This window comes from Talpa europaea (genome assembly GCF_964194135.1).
Source record: "Talpa europaea genome assembly, chromosome: 3".
In the NCBI taxonomy this organism is placed as follows: Eukaryota; Metazoa; Chordata; class Mammalia; order Eulipotyphla; family Talpidae; genus Talpa; species Talpa europaea.
The window spans coordinates 122,034,724-122,059,821 of NC_140069.1; the positions used below are offsets into that span (position 1 = coordinate 122,034,724).

The 25,098-nt window shown below is 36.5% G+C and overlaps 1 protein-coding gene across 1 annotated transcript in view; it reads right to left on the reverse strand.

Moving 5' to 3' along the window:
* Positions 1 to 16,045, reverse strand: part of IMMP2L (inner mitochondrial membrane peptidase subunit 2) — a gene marked incomplete at both ends in the record, with an annotated part of 722,123 nt that extends 706,078 nt beyond the window's left edge. Inside the window, one exon of the mRNA XM_084230879.1 lies at positions 15,911 to 16,045. Within this exon, the coding sequence (XP_084087005.1) occupies positions 15,911 to 16,045 (135 nt within the window). The remainder of the gene's footprint in view (positions 1 to 15,910) is intronic.
* Positions 16,046 to 25,098: the final 9,053 nt, after the last annotated feature.

Here is a 25,098-nt window from a genome sequence, read left to right on the forward strand (position 1 = left end):
CTCACTACTTAAAAGTCTACCAACAAAGCCTGGTTTTAACCTCACTTCTTGGATAGCAGTGCTTTCAACATTTTCAGGCATCTCCCATACCAGTTATATAAAATATAAAATATTTAAATTTTAAATTGTGTGCTTTTAAATGAGATGGCTCCAATAGTAGCCAGTAGGAATCACCGTAGCCCTCAAGCTTCTTTTGAAACTATTATTTTAGAGAAATGACTGAGAGGGAGGGATTGAGGGGGGCAATGTTAGTTAAATAGAAAAAACTGAAATAGTACTATTAATTTTAAACTCTTTAGCACTGCAGCACTGACCAGAAAGCATGAAATACAATTAAATTATATTGCAATTATAGAATTATTATATGCCATAATCTGGAAAAACTACAGATAAAATGGTATAAAATGCCATCTTCCCTGGCTGTTCAGGGGCACTATCATTTGTATAGCTTTTAGAGTTCTCAGATTTGTCTCACGACATGTACAGAACAAAATGGACCATATTGGTACCCAAGTCCACACAAAGCTCTAAGTGAAAAATGGGGCATCCCCCTCAAGTAAAGGATACTTATTACACAAGCCCTTTTTTAATACCTCACCCCCTACAATGACCATCCATCTAATTCAAAATTTTATGTAAACTTTTGACCTTGGGGTCCTTAACCTGGCAGTGGATTAAAAACTAAAGTCATATATGCATTACAATTGAGTGTTGAATGGGAGAAATCCAAAAAGAAAGCATCTCAGGAAATTTATGCTTATTAAGTCCTAGAAGCACTGGCACTTTATTAGTAAGTATAGGATAATATGCTCTTCACCTGCTCCAATTTCCAAAAGCTCCCCCACAGGACCACCATCTATATCATGAAGATCTTACTAGAAACCCCTCTTTAGGGAGTCACTTGAGAACTGTAAATGCTGGTCCTGGATGGTCACCCCACCTGGACTAGACAGGCCTAGTGGGATCTCCCTGCTCACAGGTTAGGACTTTGTCCACGTTCCACATGTGCTAGAAGAGAGGTCTATTTTTCAAGCATGTAAATTAGAGGACAACAGAAAAACAAAGCATGCCTTTGTTAAGGATGCAAAGTTATGAAATTCATTCCTGTTTCCTCATTTATTCATTCATCATTGAAAAATTACTGAATTCCAACTCTGCCAGCAATGTGATTCTTCACCCTTACAAATCCAGAGCCTTTGTAAAAAATAACTTTATTTTAATCTCATCCCCTTATTTACAGACTTATGGTGCTTCAACATTCTCCACTTAGAAGTGGAGTAAATAGTTTCTTCCTCCTTTCAATATTCCTGCATGAAATTTTATTCGCATAAAAATAATTTACCTTTATGTAAATACTAATTTTCTTAATTTTTATTTACAAAGCAAGTCTTTAAAACTGTATTAATACAAATTTTAAGTGGATATAGGCCAGGTTTATTTACCTTGAAAGCATATTGAGTTGCTTTAATTGGTTGACCTGTGTACTCTACAGTGACACATCAACGTTTAACAGGCACTCCCATGTATTGCTTGTACAAATAAAAATCTTTACAAACTATCTGAAAGGCAATTTGACAAAATGCATCTAAAATCTTAAAGGTGGCCTTATTCTTAAGCCTAGAAAAGTCATATTTATGAAGAAAATAAAAAACGTGCTACAATGAATATACCATGATATACATGGTGTATTATTTATAACAGTTGAATAATAAGAAGAAACTGAGTAAATCAGTAATGGTTGCAGCCAAATGATATATTGATATTAAAAGTCACTAAAAATCTTAAAAACAAAAAATCTCAGAAATTTTTCTGCATATGTTTGGCAAAATAAATTGTGTGTAACAGAGAAATGAAAAAACAAATTGGTGAGATATAATTTAGAGAAGGAAGAGAGAAAAAGAGAAAGGAAGAAAAATTGTATATCCAGAAGATCAAAAGGCACATGGACAAATATTTATCATCATTTTTAATAAGGAAAAAACAGGTCAAAACAACAGTGAAATATATCATGAGAACATACCAAAAAGACCCCCAACAACAAGTGCCAGAGAGAATGTGGAGAAAGGGGCACCTATTACACTGTTGGTGGGACTGTAATATGTGCAGTCATTATGGAAAGTAATCTGAGTTTACCTTTAAAAACTAAAACTTTAAATACTATATGACACAGCCATCCCACTGTTAGGCATCTATCCAAATAACATAAAACCATGAATTCAAAATAATGTATGTTCTATAATGGTTATTGCAGCATAACTTAGAATAGGAAGGACATGAAAACAACCTAAGTGCTCACTGGTAGAGCATTGGCTCAGGAAGATGTGATATATCCGCACAATGAAATACTATTCATCCATAAAGAAAGATGAAATGTTGCCCTTCACAGCAAAATGGGAAGAGTTTGAGGAAATTGTGTGCAGTACAGTAAGTCAGAAAAACAAAAACACTAAACATTTACAGAGCAAGTGACTCAACAAAGCAGAATACTTATAAAAACTTGCAGACCACAATAAATAAAGTGAGGTTTATAAGGTTCAGGGTAGGGGGTGGGAGGAGTGGAAAGAAAAGAAAGAGGAGTAAAAAGGATGGTGATGAAAGAAAAAATATAAAAATAATAAATAAAAATAAATGTTCCCATTCACAGCAAGTTCAGGACCCAGAGGAATCTTTAAATTTACCACCCTTTTTAGTATAAGCCAATTCAGTGCCCCTAAAATTTGTAGACTTGCTATTCATCTAACTGGGGTTCATTGCATTACCTCTGTAACTCTTTTCTAGCTAGACCTTTCTCTACTTTGGAACTGCCCTGACTGCTATAGCACAAAACCCTTGAGACGCTTAAAATCACCTTTGTAGCTAAAAGCATCTACTAAGTAACAACTTGAATCTTTTCTGAGCTCTTAACAAAATGTGTTACCATAAAGATTTGGTATTTACTAGAGGCGACTTCTTACTTTGAGAATCTTTTGTCTGCTAAAGACTAGGAATGAGATACAGTTTTAGTTTCTAACACAGAAAGTGCCGGTAACCCTATTTTTCCTCTAATTTCTGCTTGAAGTTCATTTCTCTTCTCATACCTTATAAAAAGCTGTAAGAAGTCATTTGACAAATACCATACTCTGCCCAGAAAACTCCTTAGCCAGATTTACAAATTCATTACATACATCTTCTATATTCCAAGTTCCTGTAGGTAAATCTTTAAAAACTGTTTCAGAACCATAAATCATGAGTCACAATCATCCCAATCTCCAATAAACAGCCTCCTCACTTCCTCCCCAACTTCCATTAACAATTTGTCATTTGTCCAGCCTCTGTTAACAATGCCCTCACCATTTTTCCAACTCCAACTACTACCTAATCCCAAAACCAATGCCACATACTTTAGGTTTTGTTTTGGCAACACCTCATTCATCATACAAACTTTTATTTCAGTCATCTATTACATCATAACAAACTACTCCAAAGTATGTCTTCAAAGAACCACCTTTTATTTGTTTGTGAACCTGCAATTTGGGTGCTACTCTGAGGGGCAGATCCTCTGCTAGTCTCTGGAAGTCATTAGCATGGCTGCAATCATCTGGAGCTCAGATGGAACTGGAAAGTCCAAGATAGCCTTACTCTCATGTCAAATGATGAACTGAGGCTGATTAGCCAGGAATGCCTCAACTGACCTTCAGCATCTCCTTCAGCAGGATAGCCTGAGTTTTTCACATGTTCCTAGTTTATAAGCGTTTACCAAGCTTCTACTTGAATAACATTTGCTGATGTCTCACTGGCTAAAGTAAGTTACATGGCCAAAGTCAATGTGGGAAAAAACTATGCACATCAATGAGGGAGGTGTGATTAATTGGGAGAAATTACTGTAAAAATCTACAAGGCTCCCATGCTAAGTGAATGGGTCATTCACTCAACTGATATTCTTGTGCTTCCTGATAGACACTTTTACAACTATGAAAATGAAAGCAGGTTTATATTGTAAAAAGGAAGAGAGAGAAAAAAAGAAAGGAAAGATGAAAACAAACTCAAACTAGTTAGCAAAAGTTTAAAAAGTAACTACTGTTAAAGGCATGTGATAAATTATAAAGTATAGCATAGACACTTAAAAATAAAGTAGAAAAACAATAATATGAAAGCTAGGAAGAAATAACAATAAAATTTATAAACTAGTAAGCAAAATATTAAATGACAGATAGTTTTAATTGCTATCACCATTGGTATAAAAGATTTGAAACAATAAAACAAGTTAAACTATCACAAATATAGAATGACAAATTTAACAGCTAAAATATGGGAGTAAAATTAAATATTTTAAAAGGTACGAAGAGTTAGAATTCAAAAGTTTTAACAAAAATGGCAAATAGCATTTTTAAACAAAAGAAATTCCTATGTTTAGCTGTCCCCCAACAATTATTCTCACCCAAGAGTTGGGGCTCTCTGAAAGCAAACAGTTCTCAAATGAGTATTTACAGAGCTTGTCACAATGCAGATTCGAAGATCCTAGGCAAAGACAAATCATAGACCTAGAATGGGGTTCAGAAATCCTCATGAAAAGAACCCCAAGGCCTAAGTGCCCACACTAACTGCAAGAGAACTTTCTCAGACCCTGGTTTCCTCCTCCTTTACATGGCACTTATTGCTTAAAGCATTTATGACAAGCCCACATTTAAATTTTCAGAATCAAAAGCTAACATGTTCCACTCCCTAGTTATAGCTCAATTTGTGAAGCTTCACCCTCTCAAGGCTCCCTCCAGCAGTAAAGCAGCATTTTTCAAATTACAGTCATGACCAATGAGTGAGTCATAGAATCAATTTAATGGGTTGCGACCAGAATAGAAAATATCAGAGGGCATTGCACATAATGACGATAATTATGGTTTAAGTATTGTTACATGAGACTTTTGTTTCAGTCATGTGTATGTGTGTACAATACAAAACTTTATTACTTAATATGAGTCATGGGTAAGAAGGTTTGAAAATCTCTGCCATAAAGAATATGATAGATTCATCAAAGAGCTAAAAAGTTTTCAGGTGAAGAGTGCAAAAACACCCTCAAAGTCAAAGAAAAAAAAATTTAATGATGATAATTTCATTTTATCTTATTTTGTAAGGTTTAATTATTCAGGCACTTCAATGCTTCAAAGATCAAATTTAATATGCATTTATTCAGCATCCTTCTGAACGGGTAGGTGAGAAGAATACGGTCCCTTTTCTTTCAGAAGCTTACAAAGTAGAGTTAGTTTTAACCCATGAAATAACTAGAGGACTAGATAGAGCACAATAAAAAAGAATTTATAATTAATAAAATTATCTACTATAAGATTTCAAATAAGTGAATAATGGAATTAAGAAAAGTTATATGAAGAAGATAGGACTTGAGTTTGATCTTTAAAAGGAGCATAAGGTAAGAAAAAGCAGAGAGGAAAAGTTATAGTAATGAGTTTGTTATATAGTAAAAAGAGGCTAATTGCCTATAAAAGAAACCCCCAAAGCCCAGTGCATAACACAATAGGAGTGGATATACTACCCATAGTCATTCAGAAATCGTTTCTTTCTATCTTGCAGATCCATCATCTCCTGTGACCTCAGAGTCCTTAAGTGGATCCTTTATATCCCGCCAGCAGACAGGAGAAGAGAGAATATGGATAGATAACAAAGGCAGCTTTTATGAGTCGGGCCTGAAAATGGCATCTCAATTTTACCCATTTTTCCTTGGTCAGTCCTCAGTTAACACTGGACTACTAGGGAAGGTGAAAATATGGCCTTGAGTTAAAAAGGAGTACCTGTGTCCATCAAAAGTCCTCTACAACAGAAATAACCAAGATACAATACAACAAACAAATACAGAAAGAATAAAAGGTAGAAAGAGGACTTAGGAGAAGATAGGACTTTAGTACTTAAAAAATAACACAATGGTGAGTTCCTGGGTTTCCTTTTTGCCTCCCATATATCCTCGATAGGATGCTGGAAAAGCCTGCAGCCTGGAACCAACATCAAGCAGGACAAAAACAGCCTTGGGGGGGGGGGCGGCCGGGAATGACACATCTCTCTAGACAAAGGACCAGAAATTTAATGGTCTGGCAGAACAGAAAATATTTTAATAATACCCAACATGATCTAGACAATACCAAAGGAAAAATGGGGCCAATACCACGGTGTAAGTGTGACTGAACAGGGAGTTGGTATTCTAGTCCCACCAGAGGGAGTGACACCAGGCATGTTCCCTTCACTTTCACTGACCTGGCAACAAAGGTTGAAAGAGAGGCAGGCAGTGCTAGTCAGCTGGATCCACACCATGCAATACGAGTCACCAACAAAAGGGAATGAACTATTGATGAAACAACATGGATAAACCACAAACAAATTATGGTATAATAAACAAAGTCACAAAAGACTGCATATTGTATGGTCTATTTATAGAAAATATCCAGAAAAGGCAAATGTATAAAAGAGATCACTGGCTGCCTAAGGCAAAAGTAGGAGTGAGGATTAACTACAAACTGGTGTGAAGGATGCCTCTTTGGCAATGTTCTAAAAGGTGATGACCATAGAACTCCATAAATTTATTTAAAAACATTAAATCAGGCCTCCCTGGTGGCACAAGGGATTAAAGCACCACACTATGAAGAACCACAGCCTCGGCAGCACGAGTTCGATCCCCAGCCAGCCAGGGAGCAACCCACATGGTGAGGCAGACCTCTCCTATTTCCTCCGCTGCTCCCCTCAGCAGTGTATTTCAGTCCGTCTGCCTGTTCTGTTCCCCACTCTGTCTCTGGTGAATCCTCTCGCCCCCTGCATCTCTGGCCTGCACCCCCCTCTTGAATGCATAAATAAATAAATCTTTTAAAAAAATTAAATCACTTACAATGTGAAAATTCAATGGCATATAAATTATTTCTCAACCAAGCTTTTTTTTTTTTTTTTTTTTAAAAAGTATACAGCACAGTGTAATGAACTACCATCTTTAACATCAAGACTCAACAATTATTAACTGGGGTCAACCTTATTTCATGTATAACCCACTCAACTTTTCCTCCTCTCATATTATTGTAAATCTCAGCTATTACTTAGTTGAACATTTTATAAGATTCATACAATAAAAGATAAGGATTTTGTGTAACTTGCTCATCATACCTTAATAATATATTAAAGCACCAGTGATAAAATCGGCAGTATGCTTCAACAAATTTGCAGTGCCTTTTATTTCTTTGAACACACTAAATTCAATAGCTGGTAGATCCAATATCTGAAGTCTTGAAGGTTTGATTCTGCTAAAGATTGTTACTCTCACAGTGCTTGCTTCCTTGAGTGATATTTTTACTGTGAGATTATGTTCATCAAACTTTGCATATGCCCAGGAGGACAGTTGATGGCTCCTGTAAGGTACCTGAAGCTGCTCCAAACCCAGGTCCAGGTAGATTAATATCTCAGTTTACAGTTTTCAATTGCAGTGAACGTGAATTCAAACCTCAAATCTATATTAGGGCTTTCCCCCTCTACTCAGAGCTTCAGCAGGACAGACAATTTTTCTGACAGATTTTGGTACTTGTTTATCCATGCCTAAAGATTTATCTTTGCTGTACTCCTGTCTTAATTCAGGATTTCTCTTCCAACTGCCTTCCCTGTACGAACCTAGGATCTTGTCTTCTGATTCTTCTGTGGTCATTAAAACTGTATTAATTACTGGATAGTAAAATGTAAAGCATTATCAAAGTTAGCTCAGGTCAGCTATAAAACTTAATGGCTGTGTGAACTTAGGTAAGTTACCTCAAATGTCTGCTTTTTTCCAAATATAAAGTTTAGAACTTGAGTCAGTATCTCTTCATGTTCCTAAATCCTATGCATGTGAATCTGAAAAAAGTACTAAATTAAAATATCTGTAAAAGAAAAGCATTAATATACCAATCAGCAAACATCACAACCAAGAGTATACGGAAGTTGTATGTGTTAAAGAGGCATGATGGATGCAAGCTACTCTCAAATGGTTCAATAACATCGTGTGTTTACGCCAATACATGGATAACAGACACATGTATGTGTCTGTATGTGTCTACACATAGAGACATGTATGTATTTGTGTGTGTATATATATGTACAGTGAGAGAGAGTTAGGACAGGAGAGGGAAGAGGGAACAAGACAGGAAGAAAATAAAATATATGTGGAAAAAATATTGAAAACTAGTGAATCTAAGCAGAGAACACATGGAGGTTGCTTGTACTACTATTACAACTTTGCTGTAAGACTAAAATTACTTTGACATTGAAAACAGTATGTTATGAAGTCAGTGTTTAAATAACAGATATATCCTTGGCTATATGAAACAGATGCATACTGTTACTGTATCAAGGGAAGTAAAGGAAATCCATGAAGGGACATTATAAACTTATCACTCACCAGCTGTTTCAGTATCACATATGTTTGTTGCTATAAATACAAACTGATCTATTTGAATTCTCTATTAATGACAGGTTGCAGAACTACATCAAAGTGCATAATGTCCTAAGGGGTAAAAACCTCAAGTAAGATTTCTGTGCCAAAGGTAATCTGGGACGAGAGCTCACAGGTACGCCAACATTAATTCCTAGCTTCCTCCAAAATCAGTTCCAACCCACCAGGGAGGTAAGAACTCCGAGCAGCCAGCATCAGAGGGACTGTGTGCCCAGTGGCTCACAGCTCTTGGCAGTGCAGATTCAGCAGGTAACATGAAACCCTGAACTCTATCTTAAATGCTGGTGCATAAATCACACCGTATCTGTCTTCTTGAGAATCTATTTGTATCCAGCTTCTTAGAATGGAAAAATAATAATTACAACCAACATTAGCTATTGAATATTAAGCCCACTATAGGTTTTAATTTTTCCAAATAAGAAGGGTGACAGAAAGGAGAAAGGGGGGCGGGGGAAGGGTGAGAGAGAGAAAGAGAGAGACAGACACAGACTCTTTGTTTTTTGATAGCACTTTTCATTTTAAACTCAGTAGGAAACAAGATAATGACTGCAAAGAGCCAGGTAGGAGTCTAAGAGGTTATTACAAACCAGTTTCTTTGGGATCTATGCAAGCAGCTAAAGGCAAGACAATTTTGAACCAATGAACGTGTTTTATTAATGAATAAAGATGTCAGTACTGATTAAACTCTATTTCCCCTTTCATTCTTTAATTTTCTAATATACTCTGCATAATAATTTTTCTCTGAACTCTGAGCGAGACAGTATTAAGTAGTAAAGTTTTAAGTATTTTCCCCTTTGGTTATTCAAAATAGACAGAGAAAAATAGTACATACTGTATAAAAGTTATGCAGCAATTGTAACTAAAACAGGACAGTGACACTTAAAATTATTTCTTTCACTTACTTTTAAAAGTGTTAAATCTTAATTTTAAATGTAGAAGGCATGCACCTTTTATAAGAATCAGTGACCCTGCTGCAGGCATTCTCACTCAAATAAAATCTCAAACTTTGGTGTGAGGTCATTAAACTATTCCTAGGGCACCATTTTCCTCTAAAAGCCTCTGTAAGCGATTGAATTTCTAATTTGAATAATTAGATTCCACCGACATAAATTCCCTCTGTAGTTTCAATTGTATGCAATAGCAGTCTTCATTTCCTGAGTTAAATTAATGTTGGGTAATGTGGTGCTTCTTTAAAAAAAAAAAGTGCATCAACTTTCATGATAACCTTTCAGCAACTAGAAGTGATTCATGTGCATTAGTGGGGAATAGGTCAGTATGAATAATTATTAATCAACAATTTGTAATAGTAACCATTTTGTGGAAAGCACTGCAAAAAATATATCTCATCCTAAAATGGCTATACTTATACAACTTTACTTTAAAAAAAAATCATAAGTGAAACCTATTATTCCATTGAAGTCTATCACATCATTAAAAAGTTCATATTCATTTATGACTTATGCCAACTAGCTGAGGCTCCCCATATTTGATCACCCCTATCCATTTAGTGGGAACACCTAATGAATTGTAAATTAATATGGGACAACCTAACCTAAAAAAATGAACCACTAAGTCATGTTTTAAAATTAAAGATTATTTTATTTTTTTTACTTTTTAAATTTTTATTTATTTTTTATATCATTTTTCATTTTTGTACAATGTATGTGTTTTTGTTATCGTTATAGTCCTCATACAATTCTTTCTTTTTTTATTAATTTAAATTTTATTTTTATATTCCCCTTATTTTTACCCCAAGCCCTCCTTTCCCCGCCCCCCACCCCCCACAGAGTGTCTCTTGTTCATAGTTATTTGTTGATTTTGATATTTTCTTTCTTATGGTTATTCTTTTTCCTGGTCCCTTATTTAAGTTTTCTAGATTCCTGCTATGAGTGAGACCATCCGGTATTTTTCTTTTTCTTTCTGGCTTATTTCACTGAGCATGATCCCTTCCAGTGCCATCCATGTTGCTGCAAATTGCATGTGTTTATCTTTTTTGAATGCTGAGTAATAGTCCATGGTGTATATGTACGAACTCTCTTGCACTGTTGGTGGGAGTGCAAACTGGTCCAACCACTATGAAGAGCTGTGTGGAGATTTCTGGACCTACTAAACATAGAGCTTCCATATGATCCAGCAATTCCACTCCTAGGTATTTACCCAGAGGACACAGAAACATCAATTCCAAAGAGCACCTGCACCCCTATGTTTATAGCAGCACTATTTACAATAGCTAACCTTTGGAAACAACCCAAATGCCCAAAAATAAAGATTATTTTAAAAGGGAAGTCCCAAATAAGCTTCACCAATTAAAATTCTAAGCCAACAGAATTTTTGAAAAACCTTAGATAGCTCTTACCTAAAATTTGTTACTCAAAGTGCATAATACAGTGTTGTTGTAACAGTATTTACTCAGTAAGTTCCAAAGGACTAATACTGAATGTTCTCTTAATGAGAGTAACTCCTTCAGTTCTTAGATTTCCTTAAATAACATGTTTGTAAGTTGCACACTGACCTTTATGAAAAGCCACTCAAAAATAATGGTCCAATTAGTCCTGGGCTATTTCAAACCCAAAGATAGTTAAAATAGATCAATCCATTTCAAAATTTAGTGATGCCGAATTTCAATCTAGTCCAATTTTGTCAATCTTGAACTACAAAGATTAGAGTCATTTTAGGTAGACATAAATGTAAAAAACAACATTTTTGATTACTTCTGAAATTAGCCTTATGTCCTTGGAGACACAGTGGTCATGGGAGATTTATTGACCTACTCACAACCCTTCCTCCCTTTCCTCCCCTCCCCAGTGTTGCCATGACTTCCCAGTAGCCCAGTAGGTGAAACAGTGATCTCACCGGCTGGTTTGCCATGCGACTTGCTGCGACCATTGGAATGTGTCAAGAAGAGTGGAAGTTCTGAACTGAGGCTTTAAGAGGTTTTGAGTGTTTCCACTCGCCTTATTATGCCCTACTATCCCCTACAAAAATAACACACCTTAGGCAGCCATGACTCATTCAGTCTCTACCCCATAATGAGAGGTACATGAAACAGAATGAACCAAACCTATAGTGTACTTATTACAGTCAATCCACAGAGTCATGATCCAGAAATGAAGATCTGTATATAAACCACAAAATTCTGGGGTTGGTTTGTTACCATACTAAAAGTTAATATCGTGGCCAACAAAAAGAGGGTTTAAGGTATTGTTTTCTGGCACCGCTTATGTTCAGTCAATAATAATAATGCTAATAACCTTACCAAGTATCATGGCCAGTAAAGTCAGGATGATTGTTCCTTTTGAAGGCAGAGTTCATACTCAGCATACCAGAGATTCACTTATTTATTTGCTCACTTATTCTATTTCTCAATAAGTATTTATTATGTGCTAAAAAATTTTAAGTAAAAATTATTGTAGCTGTTCTGTTAAAAATAAATTAATTAGAGGCCTCCCTGGTGGCACAAAGGGTTAACACGGCAGCCTGTGAAGCTGTCCACAGCCTCTGCAGCACGAGTTCAACCCCTGGCTGGCCAGGGAGCAATCCACACGGCGCTGCAGACCTTTCCTCACTTGCCCGCTGCTCCCCTCAGCAGTGTACTGTGGTTGATCTGCCTGTTCTGTTCCCTACTCTGAGTCCTGTGAATCCTCTCAGCGCCCCCCATACACTGTCGCACCTCTGGCCTGTACTCCAGCTCTTGTATGCATAAGGAAATAAATCTTTAAAAAATAATAAAAATAAATTAATAAATTAAATTAAATTTCCAGATCCATTCTCCAAAACAGTATGCTAAACCAAACAAGTTTTCATTTCTGGATGTATCAGGCACTGGCCACACATCTTTGTGACAGCTAGACATCTTCTGTATTAATCTCATCTAAAGATGTATCTATCAGTCAGGATTAATGATTCTTGAGCCTCCTTTGCTGAAGTAAAATTACTTGTACCTGATTTGTCATCCCCCCACAGCACCTAATACAATATTTTGCACTTACTAGCTATTAACTGACTCTTCATTTCAACTCACAGTTACCAATGTTTTCATTATGGTCCATATCTCAAACAACATCATGAGTCACAAAATTATTCATCTATTGAAATGACAGAAATGATTAGATATGATCTTTCTACCTGAATACATGGGAGTACAGTACTACTCACTGAATGAAGTTCAAGATAAACTGCGCCAATAAGAAATCCTTCAAAACGGTACACAGATTCCTTCCATGAACACTGATATGTAGAATTTATGGCTAGGTGACATATACACAAACGTGCAACAGAGATGTACACTCAACGGTACAGTTCTAAGGGAGATTTCACCAAGAGGCCTCTCAACCCCTTCTCTGGAGCACTTTACTGTCCTCAATCCCTTTACCACCAGTCCTCTCTCCAGTTCTCTGACTTTCTCCATCAACCTCTGCCACCCAATTAATCTATTATTTTCTTTCCTTTCCTCTACGTTTTTTCTTGCTTGTTTCTTGATTTTCTGTCTTCCTTTCATACATCTAATCTTTGGTATAAGAAGACATCACTGTACATTCGAGTACTCCTCCCTTTCACAACAAATCAACCAACTGCCAAAAAGCAGATATAATTTTCAGGCTGCAGAGTCAATAAAAGCAGGTGTGTTCCTTGCAGGATGCTTAGGGACTTACAGAGATCTCCGCACACCTCGCCAGCTATTTTAGTACTTGCATCATTAGAGAAATTTAAAGACAAGATTTTTTTCCAAAATTCTGCTGAACTCCATGATCTAAACATGTTCAGCTCATCAAAGCTGTACAGTAGAAAAGATGTCTTAAAATATGCTGAATTAATTAACTACCACATCTCATCACAGCAATTTCTGCATGTAAATAATTTTGATTATGATTTAGTCATATCTAATGAAATTATAAATAATCTGTTATGCCGAGAAGCAGACTAAAATCCTAATATACAGACCAACTATAATAAACATATATTTTTCCTTTCTTCCTAAAATATACTTTCCCCTTTATTCTGAAAATAGCACCCCCCTTTTCTGGAAAATGTCATTCCTACTTCAACTTAAAAGTCCATGGAAGGCGATTCAAATATAATCTCCCATTTTCTTATTCAGCCACAGGCCTGGGGTATGCACCTGTCCAAAGCTGGACCAATCATGGCACCCTAAGCTGCTGGCAAAAGTTGATCTTGTACTTGTATAGGCTAGGGTGTGTGACTCAAGCTAAATCAATCAGTCCTTCCTCCGTGTTTTCAAAACTGAAATTAAGACCAAAAAAAAAAAGCTCTCTCAGTGATGAGATTGGGCATCTTAAGGCATGAGAGGTGCCAGCAGCCATGTGCTCTGCATAGTGGAGAAAGCTAGTCCTAGAGCACGAAGCCAAGAAGTAGAGAGAAGCAGACATTAGAAACAGAGAGAAGACTGAGCACCCTGGCAGTGCTCAAGTCCTTGGATCAAGTTGTCCCTGACAATTGCCACACTCCTGCCTTCCGCCTGGTTACATAATAAATTTCCAATAAATTTGCCTATATCTCTAAGCCAATTCAAGCTGTTTTTCTGTAACCAGTAGCACAGGAAATTGTACATAGTACACTAAACAGACTCCAAGGTAACAAATTTGACTTTTGGAAGGTGAGGTCCAGAAATACTGCACGAAATTCTAATATATGTGCAGCAAACTTGGCATTCATCAACAGACTGGCATTTAAGAATGACACTACTTACTTTACACTTCTAACAAGGATAAACCTTGCCTTTTCATAAGATGATAAATTTCTTGAATTTTGCAGTGAATTTTCTTAGCTCTTAGCACATACCATGAACATAGATGTTGAGTGGGTATAAACTGGGCTAAAAACATGAAAACTGGGATATTATGATTGCCACGTGATCCTCTGGAATATCATCAGATCCAGGTAAGGTTTTGTATTCTGCAAAAATCCATCTCAAGAGAGTGATCATTGTGTAGTCCAATTGCACTAATAAAATTGGAGAAAATTATTATTAATGTGATTATTTATTACCAAAAGAAATATACCTCTGGATATATTAAAAGGGATCCAGGCCGCCAAAAAAGGATATAGGTAGCTGTGGAAAAGACAATTTTAATCTCAGATAAAGGATCTGACTCAAAACTCAGGAAGGGAAAATAAAACTAGTTTTCTCTGAGGTCTGGGTCTAAGAAGCGGCCAGGAAATCAAAATTAAAGATGTAGGAATTGTAAATTAAAGCAACTATCTGTATTAAATGTATTAAATTGCATCTAGGAATAAAGCCATGTACCTAAAAATCCTGTCCTATGTTGGTAGTACCACATAAGAATATATTTATATTCAAATATTCATATAAGTGACCAGTTTGCTTTGGGCTGATGATGCCACTATGGAGAGAATCTGAGAGACAAGGTCTGCGCTCAGAATACCCTGGCCAAGGCCTTACTACTCTTAAGTGATGGAAATAGAAGTAAATGTCCTACTCTGCACCTTTAGCTCACCCAAAGAATATACAGTCTAAGAATCTCACTGGCCAGAATGCAAGAAGAAATCTGATTTTCAATACAAACTGCAATAAATAAAGCAAATTCACTTTAATTACTTAAAACAGATGTTTACACCCTTAACTAGTTCTAAGTAACCCAAAAAGAAAAGAATCTAAGTTGATTTATTACCTGTATGACTTTGAATTCTGATAGTCATTCATTTTAAAGTTTTTAATTAAGCTTATATATTCATTTTATTTCCTTCACACAGCTATTTAGCACAATGCATAAATTTCAAACATACTAAGAACAAACAAAAAAATCATATTAAAAACCCAATTTCTTCTCAATTGCACAAACTTACTTAAACAGCTAGGTTCTAAACATCGAGTTTAGAAAAATAAAGTTTTCTCTAAGTTATTCAAGAGGACTATTCACGTATAACTTTTGTAAATCTACTCTCCAAAGTTCTGCACTTAATCTTTTCAATCAGCAACATGCTTAAAGAACACTAGAATACATGAGATCAGTGCTCCAGATTTTTCTGCCCACTCAAAGTGCGTGTGTGTGTGTGTGTGTGTGTCAACAAAGTAACTGAATTGCACCCAAACTCATCCCGCAATCATACTAATAAGCTGCTCTTAAAAAGATTTTCAAAAATGGAGACTTACACTTTTTAAAATCCTAGGCCACCACAGAAAATGGTGTGTCATTCAGCAAAATTCTTCAGCGACTACATTTATAATTCCCTCAACAACAACAAAAAAAAACCTACAGATTCAGAAATCCTTCTGATAATTATTTTTCTTCATCTCTACTCTGATTATAACATAACTGCATTAGGAGACCTTATGAAGAAATTTATTAAAATTAATTTTAAGTTCAAGAACTTTTTCAAGACTTTTCATTTCCCAGCATGAAAATAGCACATAAAAAATTCATTTCTAGTACTTGAGAAACAATGAGCACACGTTTTGACAAAGGAAGTTGTATTTTTTGTTACCTGCATGGATGCTCCTTCCACCCTTGCCACACAGGCAACACGATCCAGGAAAGTCACTGCCACAGGCACTGCCACAAAGAAGCCTTTACAGAAGGCCTTGAAGTATCTTTTCACCCAGCCTTGTGACTGTGCCATACCTAAAAACACAAAGGAAACAAGTATGACATCAGCCTCCAAAAAAGGCGAAAATGAAAACAGCGTAAGAAAAGTAAGAGTTAAGGGAGAACAACCTCATCTAGATACATATATTTCACACTGATCCTTGTAGCCATTAGAAAAATTTTACCTTAAAATCCCAAAGGTAAACACATGAATGCAGGAGAATTCTTTTTAGTAGCTGAAGCCCACACGATAATTTCAGTGGAAAATTTCTAATCATGCAGCAATAAGGAAAAAAATAAACATTCCAAAAGTAAATCTTTTTCTGTTGCTAACTAAATATTATGTGGAGAAGTTCCTTATCCCCTGATACCTGTTCTCTTCTATAGTATTAGATGTTCTAGTGGGACACACGGCTGCCCAGCCTCCCTTGCAGCTGTGGGTAACCATATGACTAGATTAATGAATTTTATATGAGCAGAAATTATATACTTGCATGTTGTGCTCTTAAAAAGAGCATGCCCTTTCTGTTCTTTTTCCCATTTTATACCTGTGATTACCAGGTAGCTTGGAGAAGTAGGAGGAGTAGTCATCTCAAAATATAAGACTAAGCAACAAAATAGAAGTTATGGAGGTACCATAACTGCCCTGCATTGCTTACACTCAAGCTATCAAATGAGAAATAAATCACTTTCCAACATGTTCAAACTACAATATTGGCTTTTGTTATAGCAGCCCAAACTGATCCAAACTAATACAAAATCTAATGAGACCAGGGGAAAAAAAAAATCACTTCATGTGAATTCAATAGAGCTAATTACCAACCTTATTTAGCTTTCTAGCCACTTGCTGAATTTCCAGATTTTCTCAAGATCCCTTAACTATCTCAGGCAATGAAAAACAAAACAGTATGAGATCAAAATATGTAATGCAACTAGACCCTAATTGTTTGTCTATTCTATTTCATTGGATGGAATAAGATGGATACAGGAGAACAAATTATTCTAGTGGTCAAGATAAAGAGAAGATTAAAGTGACAAGACTAAAAATGTATGAACAATGACAGAAGAGAGGAGATTTGAGAAGACGTGTCAAAGGGCAAGAGTGATCTATCAAAGCACTCTATTTTGCCACCCCTTGAGTTACACACTGAAGTACTGAAGTCATGCTCAGAGTCAATTCCCCATTTACTCAGTCTCACTAAATGCAAGGCCATAGTTTAGTTGCTAGGGATATAGGAGTGAAGAGGCAGCTAGACACAGTCCTTGTTACCTCCACCGTTATACACCTGTAGGGGCAGGAAAGACACAGGGCAGGTTTTCTAGGATCCCATGCAGACGGGGTAAAGGAGGAGTCAGAGTCCTTGGAGGCTTTTGCAGGTTTTTTATTTAGATTTACCATGTACATGGCAGGCAGGAGTGCTGGGGGGCCAGAAGGCTGGCAGGACTCCCAGCCCCCAGCAAGTCTTCATTCTATCTGGGCTTTCTGGCATTCTCTCGGGTTCTCTCTGCTTCTCTGCTCTCCTGCTTCTCTGCTTCTTTTTCGGCTTCTCGTTCGGCTTCTACTCTTGGCTTCTGCTGGCATCCCCGTGACGCCGCCCTTAAAAACCCAGTCTTAGCCCAGGTGAATCCCATCTACCTATGCCCACACCCTACTCCAGGTGCCCGCCATCAGGCATGCATTCAGGACAGCAAGAATCCGTCATCTATCCTGATGGCGGGAGGACAGAAAAGCCTGATTTTTTACCTTACCCTACAACACCCAAAGGAGACTGTCCTTAACTAAATACCTCCTGTGAAAATGAGCATTAGAAAGACCCAATGTCCCTGAAGTACGAGCAGGGAAATCTCTCCACCAGAAAATGATTCAGAAGAGTCTTCCAAAAGAAAAGTCATTTGAGATAAGACCTGAGCATTTCAGGCAAAAGGAGCAGCATTTGTGAAGACTTAGGGGCAAAATAAAAAGCGCAATTTGATTGGAGTATATGCAAAATTTATTATATTAACTCTAAATTTTTATTCAGTAAACATTTACTTATCGACAGCCAAACACCAAGCTAAGGGCAGAAGATATAAAGATGGCTAAGTATACAGTCTGTCATTTAAAAAAGTCAGTAAACAAAATTACATTTTCTATGTAAATGTATATAAGCAGATAAAGCATTTAAAATAGGACATTATTAATGTTTTATTTGCCTAATAAACACCTATATGTCACTTGTATAATTAAAAAGTATAGAGGGGAACAACAGCTTTATCAAAATGCTAACTCTGGTTAATTCTAGATGTTGGGAATGAAGAAGAGGACTATTTTTTTCTTTGAACTTTTTTTTTTAATATTAGAAACCAACATAAAGACTGTCTTAAGAAGTCATTTTAATATAGAGATAATAAGGAGTAGGAATAGTCTTTATCTAGTTACCATCGTGATAAATAAACCTCACTTTCTCATTTCAGTCTCTGTTGCACTGAATAGGGCAAAAAATTTTAAGTAAGATTCTTCCCTATATATAGATCAATCAGTATATTTAACTGACTACCATTCTTTTATGTAGTCCATGCAGGTTACAACAGACTATAGCAAGTTTTTGAAAACCTGAGAGTTTAAAGAACCTTAGAAATTCTTATCTTTCTACCCACACACAGTAATAAGCACTTCAGTTCAAATAGGAAAAAAAAGGCTGACAATTCATTGGACAACCAATCTGACGACTTAACTATTTTAAATTAAAAAAAAAAAAAGCTGGCTTTAAACACACAAATTTATGCTTACTTAAATAATAAGCAAAAATACATTTTCCTAAAATTAATGCATTTCCTTTTCTATATAAGTTGTGTAGGGTCAGGTAAAAGGTATTAGGCTTTTCTGCCCTCCCGCCATTAGGATAGATGACAGAACCCTGCGGTCCTGAATGCATGCCTGATGGCGGGCACCTGGAGTAGGGTGTGGGCATAGGTAGATGGGATTTGACTAGGCTTTTAAGGGCAGTGTCACGGGGACGCCAGCAGAAGCCGAGAGAAAAGCAAAAGAAGCAGAAGCCGAGAGAAGGCCAGAGAGCCCAGAGTGAAGACCTGCTGGAGGCTGGGAGGCCTGCCACCCTACCGGCCCCCAAGCGCCCCTGCCTGTCGTGTACCTGGTAAATCCCAATAAAAGCCTGCAAAACCACTGAGAACTCTGATTCCTCCTTTACCGGGTCTGCTGGTTCATAGAAAACCTGCTCAGTGGCCATTCCTGCCTCTACAGTTGCCAAGGAATCACTGGGGTGATCTGGTCTTATGTTCAGACCTTATATTAATTTAAACCATCATAGTACTAAGTACTATTTTGCAATCATGCTAGGCCAGGTTACCTGCATGGATGTCGGTTCGAGCAATTTGAAGGAGAATTTTGGAAGCCTTGGCATCATTTTCACAAGTTTTAATGATAAGCAGAGGAAACAAGCCAGCAGGGAGACAGGTACTTGAGCCCCCTTCCCAGGGTAACACTGCCCTTTTATCCCCTCCCTCCTAAGCAGAGGTGTACACACTTGCACATGCACACACATCCATGCTCCAAGTATCCACAATCAGGCACCCATGCCCCACACCCATGCACCTGCTTTAACACGATCAAAGCCACAGGTGATATACACAGAGGCCAATGGTATAAAAGCCTGACCAACTTCATTTACCCTACAAGCTCCTAGTATCCATTTCTGTGAAAAAATTTCACAGAAGCAATTACAATGTGGTAATAAAATCATCCCTGGCCAAAAAAAAAAAAATTAGGGGGGGATAATTTTTATCAGTAACTTCATTCTTCAGGTAACCACACAAGTCATTTAAGTTCAAAACATTACTCCTGAGGAAATTACTGCTTTAAGTAGTAGGCACACCTGGCTCATTGCTTAAGTACTTGAACTGAAAATATTTTAAATAAACTTTCAGAGTCCATGGAAATCATATTTGCCACCTGGTAATTAACACCTGCAAGTGAAGGTTCTGACAAAGCTGACTTCAGCCACATGACCTGTACTCAAAGCCTCTTTGCAATAATGATTTGTTATAGTTTGACCATGCATGAGTTCATGTAAAATCTCTCTTAAATTCACTATTTTAGCCTGTACAAAGTCACCAACCACTCAATGACCAGGTAGAAAAATATACAAGGTAATAAATAAACCTTAAGTTGTCCAAATTATAAAAACTATTTTAAAATGGTATAGAACATTTAAAGGTAAAGGAAAATAATAAATTACAATGCAGTATCTTATATAAAATGTAATTTTCTTTTTTTATAATCATGATTTTTATTTTATTTTTTTAATAAATTTTATTTTTATATTCCCCATACAATTGCAACACCCTTATTTTGACCCCAGTTCCTCCCCACGCTCCATAGAGTGTCTCTGGTTCATAGTTTTTTGTTGATTTTGATTTTTACTTTCTTATAGTTATTCATTTTCCTGGTCCCTTATTTAAGTTTTCCAGATTCCTGCTATGACTGAGACCATCCGGTATTTTTCTTTTTCTTTCTGGCTTATTTCGCTGAGCATGATCCCTTCCAGTGCCATCCATGTTGCTGCAAATTGCATGTGTTTATCTATTTTGAATGCTGAGTAATATTCCATGGTGTATATGTACCACATCTTCTTGATCCAGTCATCTATTTTTGGGCATTTGGGTTGTTTCCAAAGCTTAGCTATTGTAAACAGTGCTGCTACAAACATAGGGGTGCAGGTGCTCTTTGGAATTGATGTTTCTGTGTCCTTTGGATAAATACCTAGGAGTGGAATTGCTGGATCATATGGAAGCTCTAGGTTTAGTAGGTCCAGAAATCTCCACAAAGCTCTCCATAGTGGTTGGACCAGTTTGCACTCCCACCAACAATGCAGGAGAGTTCCTTTGTCTCCACATCCTCCCCAACATTTGTTGTTGCTAGTTTTTTTTAATATGTGCCATTCTCACTGGTGTAAGATGGTATCTCATGGTAGTTTTGATTTGCATTTCCCTGATTACAAGGGATGTTGAACATTTTTTCATATGCCTGTTGGCCATTTGCATTTCCTCTTCACAGAAGTTTATTTTTAGCTCTTCAGCCCATTTTTTGACAGGATTATTTTCTTTGTTGTTGAGTCTCATCAGCTCTTTGCAGGTTTTTGTGATCAGTCCTTTATCATTAGTGTTGTATGCAAAAATGTTCTCCCAGTTGGTGGGGTTTCTCTTTGTTTCTGTTATTGTCTCTTTTGCTGTGCAGAAGCTCTTTAATTTGATGTAGTCCCAGCTGTTTATCTTTGCCTTCACTATCACTGCTTTGGGTGATGTGTCTGTAAAGATGTCTTTGATGTGCATATCACGTAGTGTTTTGCCTATATTTCCTTCTATGTATTTTATGGTTTCAGGTCTTATGTCTAGTTCTTTAATCCATTTTGAGTTGATTTTTGTGTATGGTGTGAGGTAGTGGTCAAGCTTCATTATTTTGCATGTAGCAACCCAGTTTTCCCAGCATCATTTATTGAACAAACTTTCTTTGCTCCAATGCATAGTCTTTGCTCCTTTGTCAAAGATTAGTTGACCATAAATCTGTGGGTTTATAAAATGTAATTTTCAATCATTCCATAATGCTCACATTCATATAACCAAATCAAACTTCTGTTTTTAAAAAACCATCTATCAAACTATGACTATCAGAGAATATGAGTAGGGATCTAAGCAAATCTGACACCCAATTCTTGACTCAGTCAATGTATATTTATAGATCACCAATATGTATTTATAGATCACCTACTGAAACTGTGCAAAGGGTGAATGCACAGTGCAGAATCAGGCAGCCACAGTCCTTGGCATAACAAACCTTGCATTTTCATTTTTTCTACATTAAGAACCTACCTTATGCTAGAGACTACACTAAGTCACCAAAGGTAAAAAGACAGGCCAAGTCATAGTTCATTCCCAGAGGGATTGTGACCTGGTCACAAGAAAGAAATAGGCAGTCACACATGATCAGACTACCCTCCTCCGTGAATCTCTCCAAGAGCTCCTGGTACCAATAACCTCACTCTGCAAGCAGTGCCTAGCTAAGCATGTGCCAAACCAGGAGACACTGGCCTACATATGGATTAAGATAAGAAAAAACAATGACTGATGAACTAGAACAGTTTTTATTCCACCAAAAGCAAGTCTGGGAAAGTCAACTATGAAAAGCAAAAAATTTTTCAGGGTCACTACGCATATCTCAGATTCTAAATAAAAAATACATACACAGAGCCTCCCTGTTGGCACAGGCGGTTAAGCACCACATTGTGAAGCTGTCCATAGCCTCTGCAGCGCGGGTTCGATCCCGGTCACCGGCGAGAATCCCACTTGGCGCAGCAGACCTCTCCTGTCTCGCCCGCTGCTCCCCTCAGCAGTGTATTTCAATCAGTCTGCCTGTTCTGCTCCCCAATCTGTCTCTGGTGAATCCTCTCACCCTCCCGCGCGTCTGGCCTGTACCCCAGTTCTTGTAAAAAAAAAATCTTTAAAAATAAATAAATAAATAAATGAAAATAAAAAATACATAGACAATTGATAATCTTTATAATGTGAATGCCAACATCAAATCCTTTCTCTTTTAACTTATCTGACTTAAAAGTTCTCACTCAAAAATTCTCAGAAAGGACAAAATGGCAAGAAATAATTTTGAAAAATGAAGAAAAACTAGCCAAATATAATAAAAGGGAGAAATGTAATGGTTTTGGACAGAAACTGAATCATGTGCTGGCAAAGATATCCAATTTAAAAAGTCAATAGTAGGAGACTGAAGAAGGTAAGCATCCTCTACCTTGACCTAAAACTGCTTGTTTCACAGCAGTTTTTTTCTCCCCTGAGAATTATAAAATAATACAGCGAATATTAATTTATTACAATCAGTGACTCTATTGGTAAACTGACGAGCATCTGGAATATTCAACGTCAAACAATATTTAAAAGCAAATGAATTTCAATGACATGCTACAGCTAGTGTAAAGAGAAAACAACTAGAATGTGCAAATTCATAATGGCTTCCGGAGTTTTTGGCGAAGACGCCTCCAATTTACAAATATGCATCTGTGCCCATTTTCCCCTCTGTCTCAGTAGAAAAGAGTGAGAGTAGGGGTGCTCTGCAGAGCCAGGAAAATGAGAGCAAAGTTGGTGAGCTCTAAACAGACTTGTTTTAAAGCATGATTCAATTATGTGACTTTAGACAAATTATTTCAACTTGCTGAGCCACATTTTTTTCATCTGTGAAAACTTGCAGGGTTCTTTAGAGGTTCAAAATGTTCTCTTCTACATATGTGTATGTTTTTCAAGTAAGCATCTGTGTGGAAAAAACTAATAAATCACAAGTAAAATATCTGATACATTATTTGGAATGTGTCAGAAAACAATGACTAGATCATTTAACAAAACATATTTCTTGAGATAAAAGCATTAGACACATCTGAAGAAGACAACTAGCAGTAACAAATCAAAAATGGATAACAAAGGCAAGAATAAATAAAACAGAACCAATAAAGCCTGTCTTTCAGATAGCGGAACACCTAATATACAGAGTGACGGTTTTGTTCTACTTTGAATATAACCTTGTTCTAAGATCTGATTGATTGGGGACTAATACATGTATTGATATTGACCAATGAAGGAGAATATTAATGGAGAATCAATGTTTCAGTGCTGTCGTGACTATTTTGTGAATTTTTTAAAAGGCAGAATTCAAGAAAAATATAACTTAGTGCCAGAATTGGACCACAGAAACAAGCTCCATAACAGTCAGGGGGTGGGGGGGAAGTAATGTAAGAAAAAGCTGGAGCTGCGAGAATAAAATTCATGATGAAATCTGAAAAGGAAAAAACTGAATTTGAATGTAGGTGGTGGGTTTAAAAAGGTCCACTATGAAATTCTTCCAAGTCTTCTATGTGTTTAAATTTTTTCATTAAAATGTTGGAAATTAAAGAATGATAAATACATCAGGTAACCTTCTCAGACGAAAGGAAAATATGATTGTGAGAATAAAGGCACATACGGCCTTCTGTGGAGAGTGAGTGTGCAGGTCAGACACAGGGAATAGGATACAAAGTAAGAGAAATGAAGAACAAGACTGTATTTAATACTTGTTTTCAATTTCTTTGCTTTGTTCCATAGCAATATGGAAATCTTTGTGACTCCAATATTTTTGGAAACTATATAAAATAAAATTCATAATACTACATACACTAGACCTCTCTAAGAGCTAGCTTAGGCCACCTTAATCCTTATAAATTACCCTTATCCTTTAACTCAATGTAGACACCATTTGACTGCATTTGCAACTAAGGCCCAGTCACAAATTCCAGTTATTAAAATGCCATTAATTCTGCAAGAATGGTTTACCATAAAAATTAAGAGGATAGTAGGAGGCTTTTTATAGAATGGGAAAAAATCCTATTAAATAATAACTATTAACAAGGAAAAGTTTGATAAGCTTTAAACTCTAAGAATCACAAAAATTGGATTTCAATACTGCACTTCACATTTTTTTTCAATTTAATAAAAAAGCATAACTACTGTCATTAAGCAGAAGCTAATAATGTGGTAATTTAAATATATGTGTGAATGAAAGAGACCAGGTACTTATCCACAACCCAAACAAAGTTAATCAGAGGACTTTGGACTATTTCACCATCAACCTGTTTATTCTTGAAGCAATAATATTTTGAATTAGCATAAGAATATATTTCTAATCTCAGAGTACTTATTCTACAGCTAAAAAGAAAATACTGTATTAGTTAATATTTGGGCTAAGTGTGAAATTGGCTTTATGAAACATAAGAGAGCCTGTAAACAGAAACAGGAAACTTCTCCAAACTCAAAACACTCAAAAATAAATATGAAATAATAGTAGTAAGACAGACAGGGGAAATAAAGAAAGTTGATAACATGAAGACCTTTAAAAAGAAGGGTGCAAAATAAACAAAAAGAATATTAGAAAGCGAGCATCAGGCAATACTGTCATAGGAAAATGTCCCTGGAAGGATCACATGACAGTTTCTGGAACACAGTTAACCCAGATGGCATATCTGCTGTTCATTATCTATCTCACTATCTCATATTTTG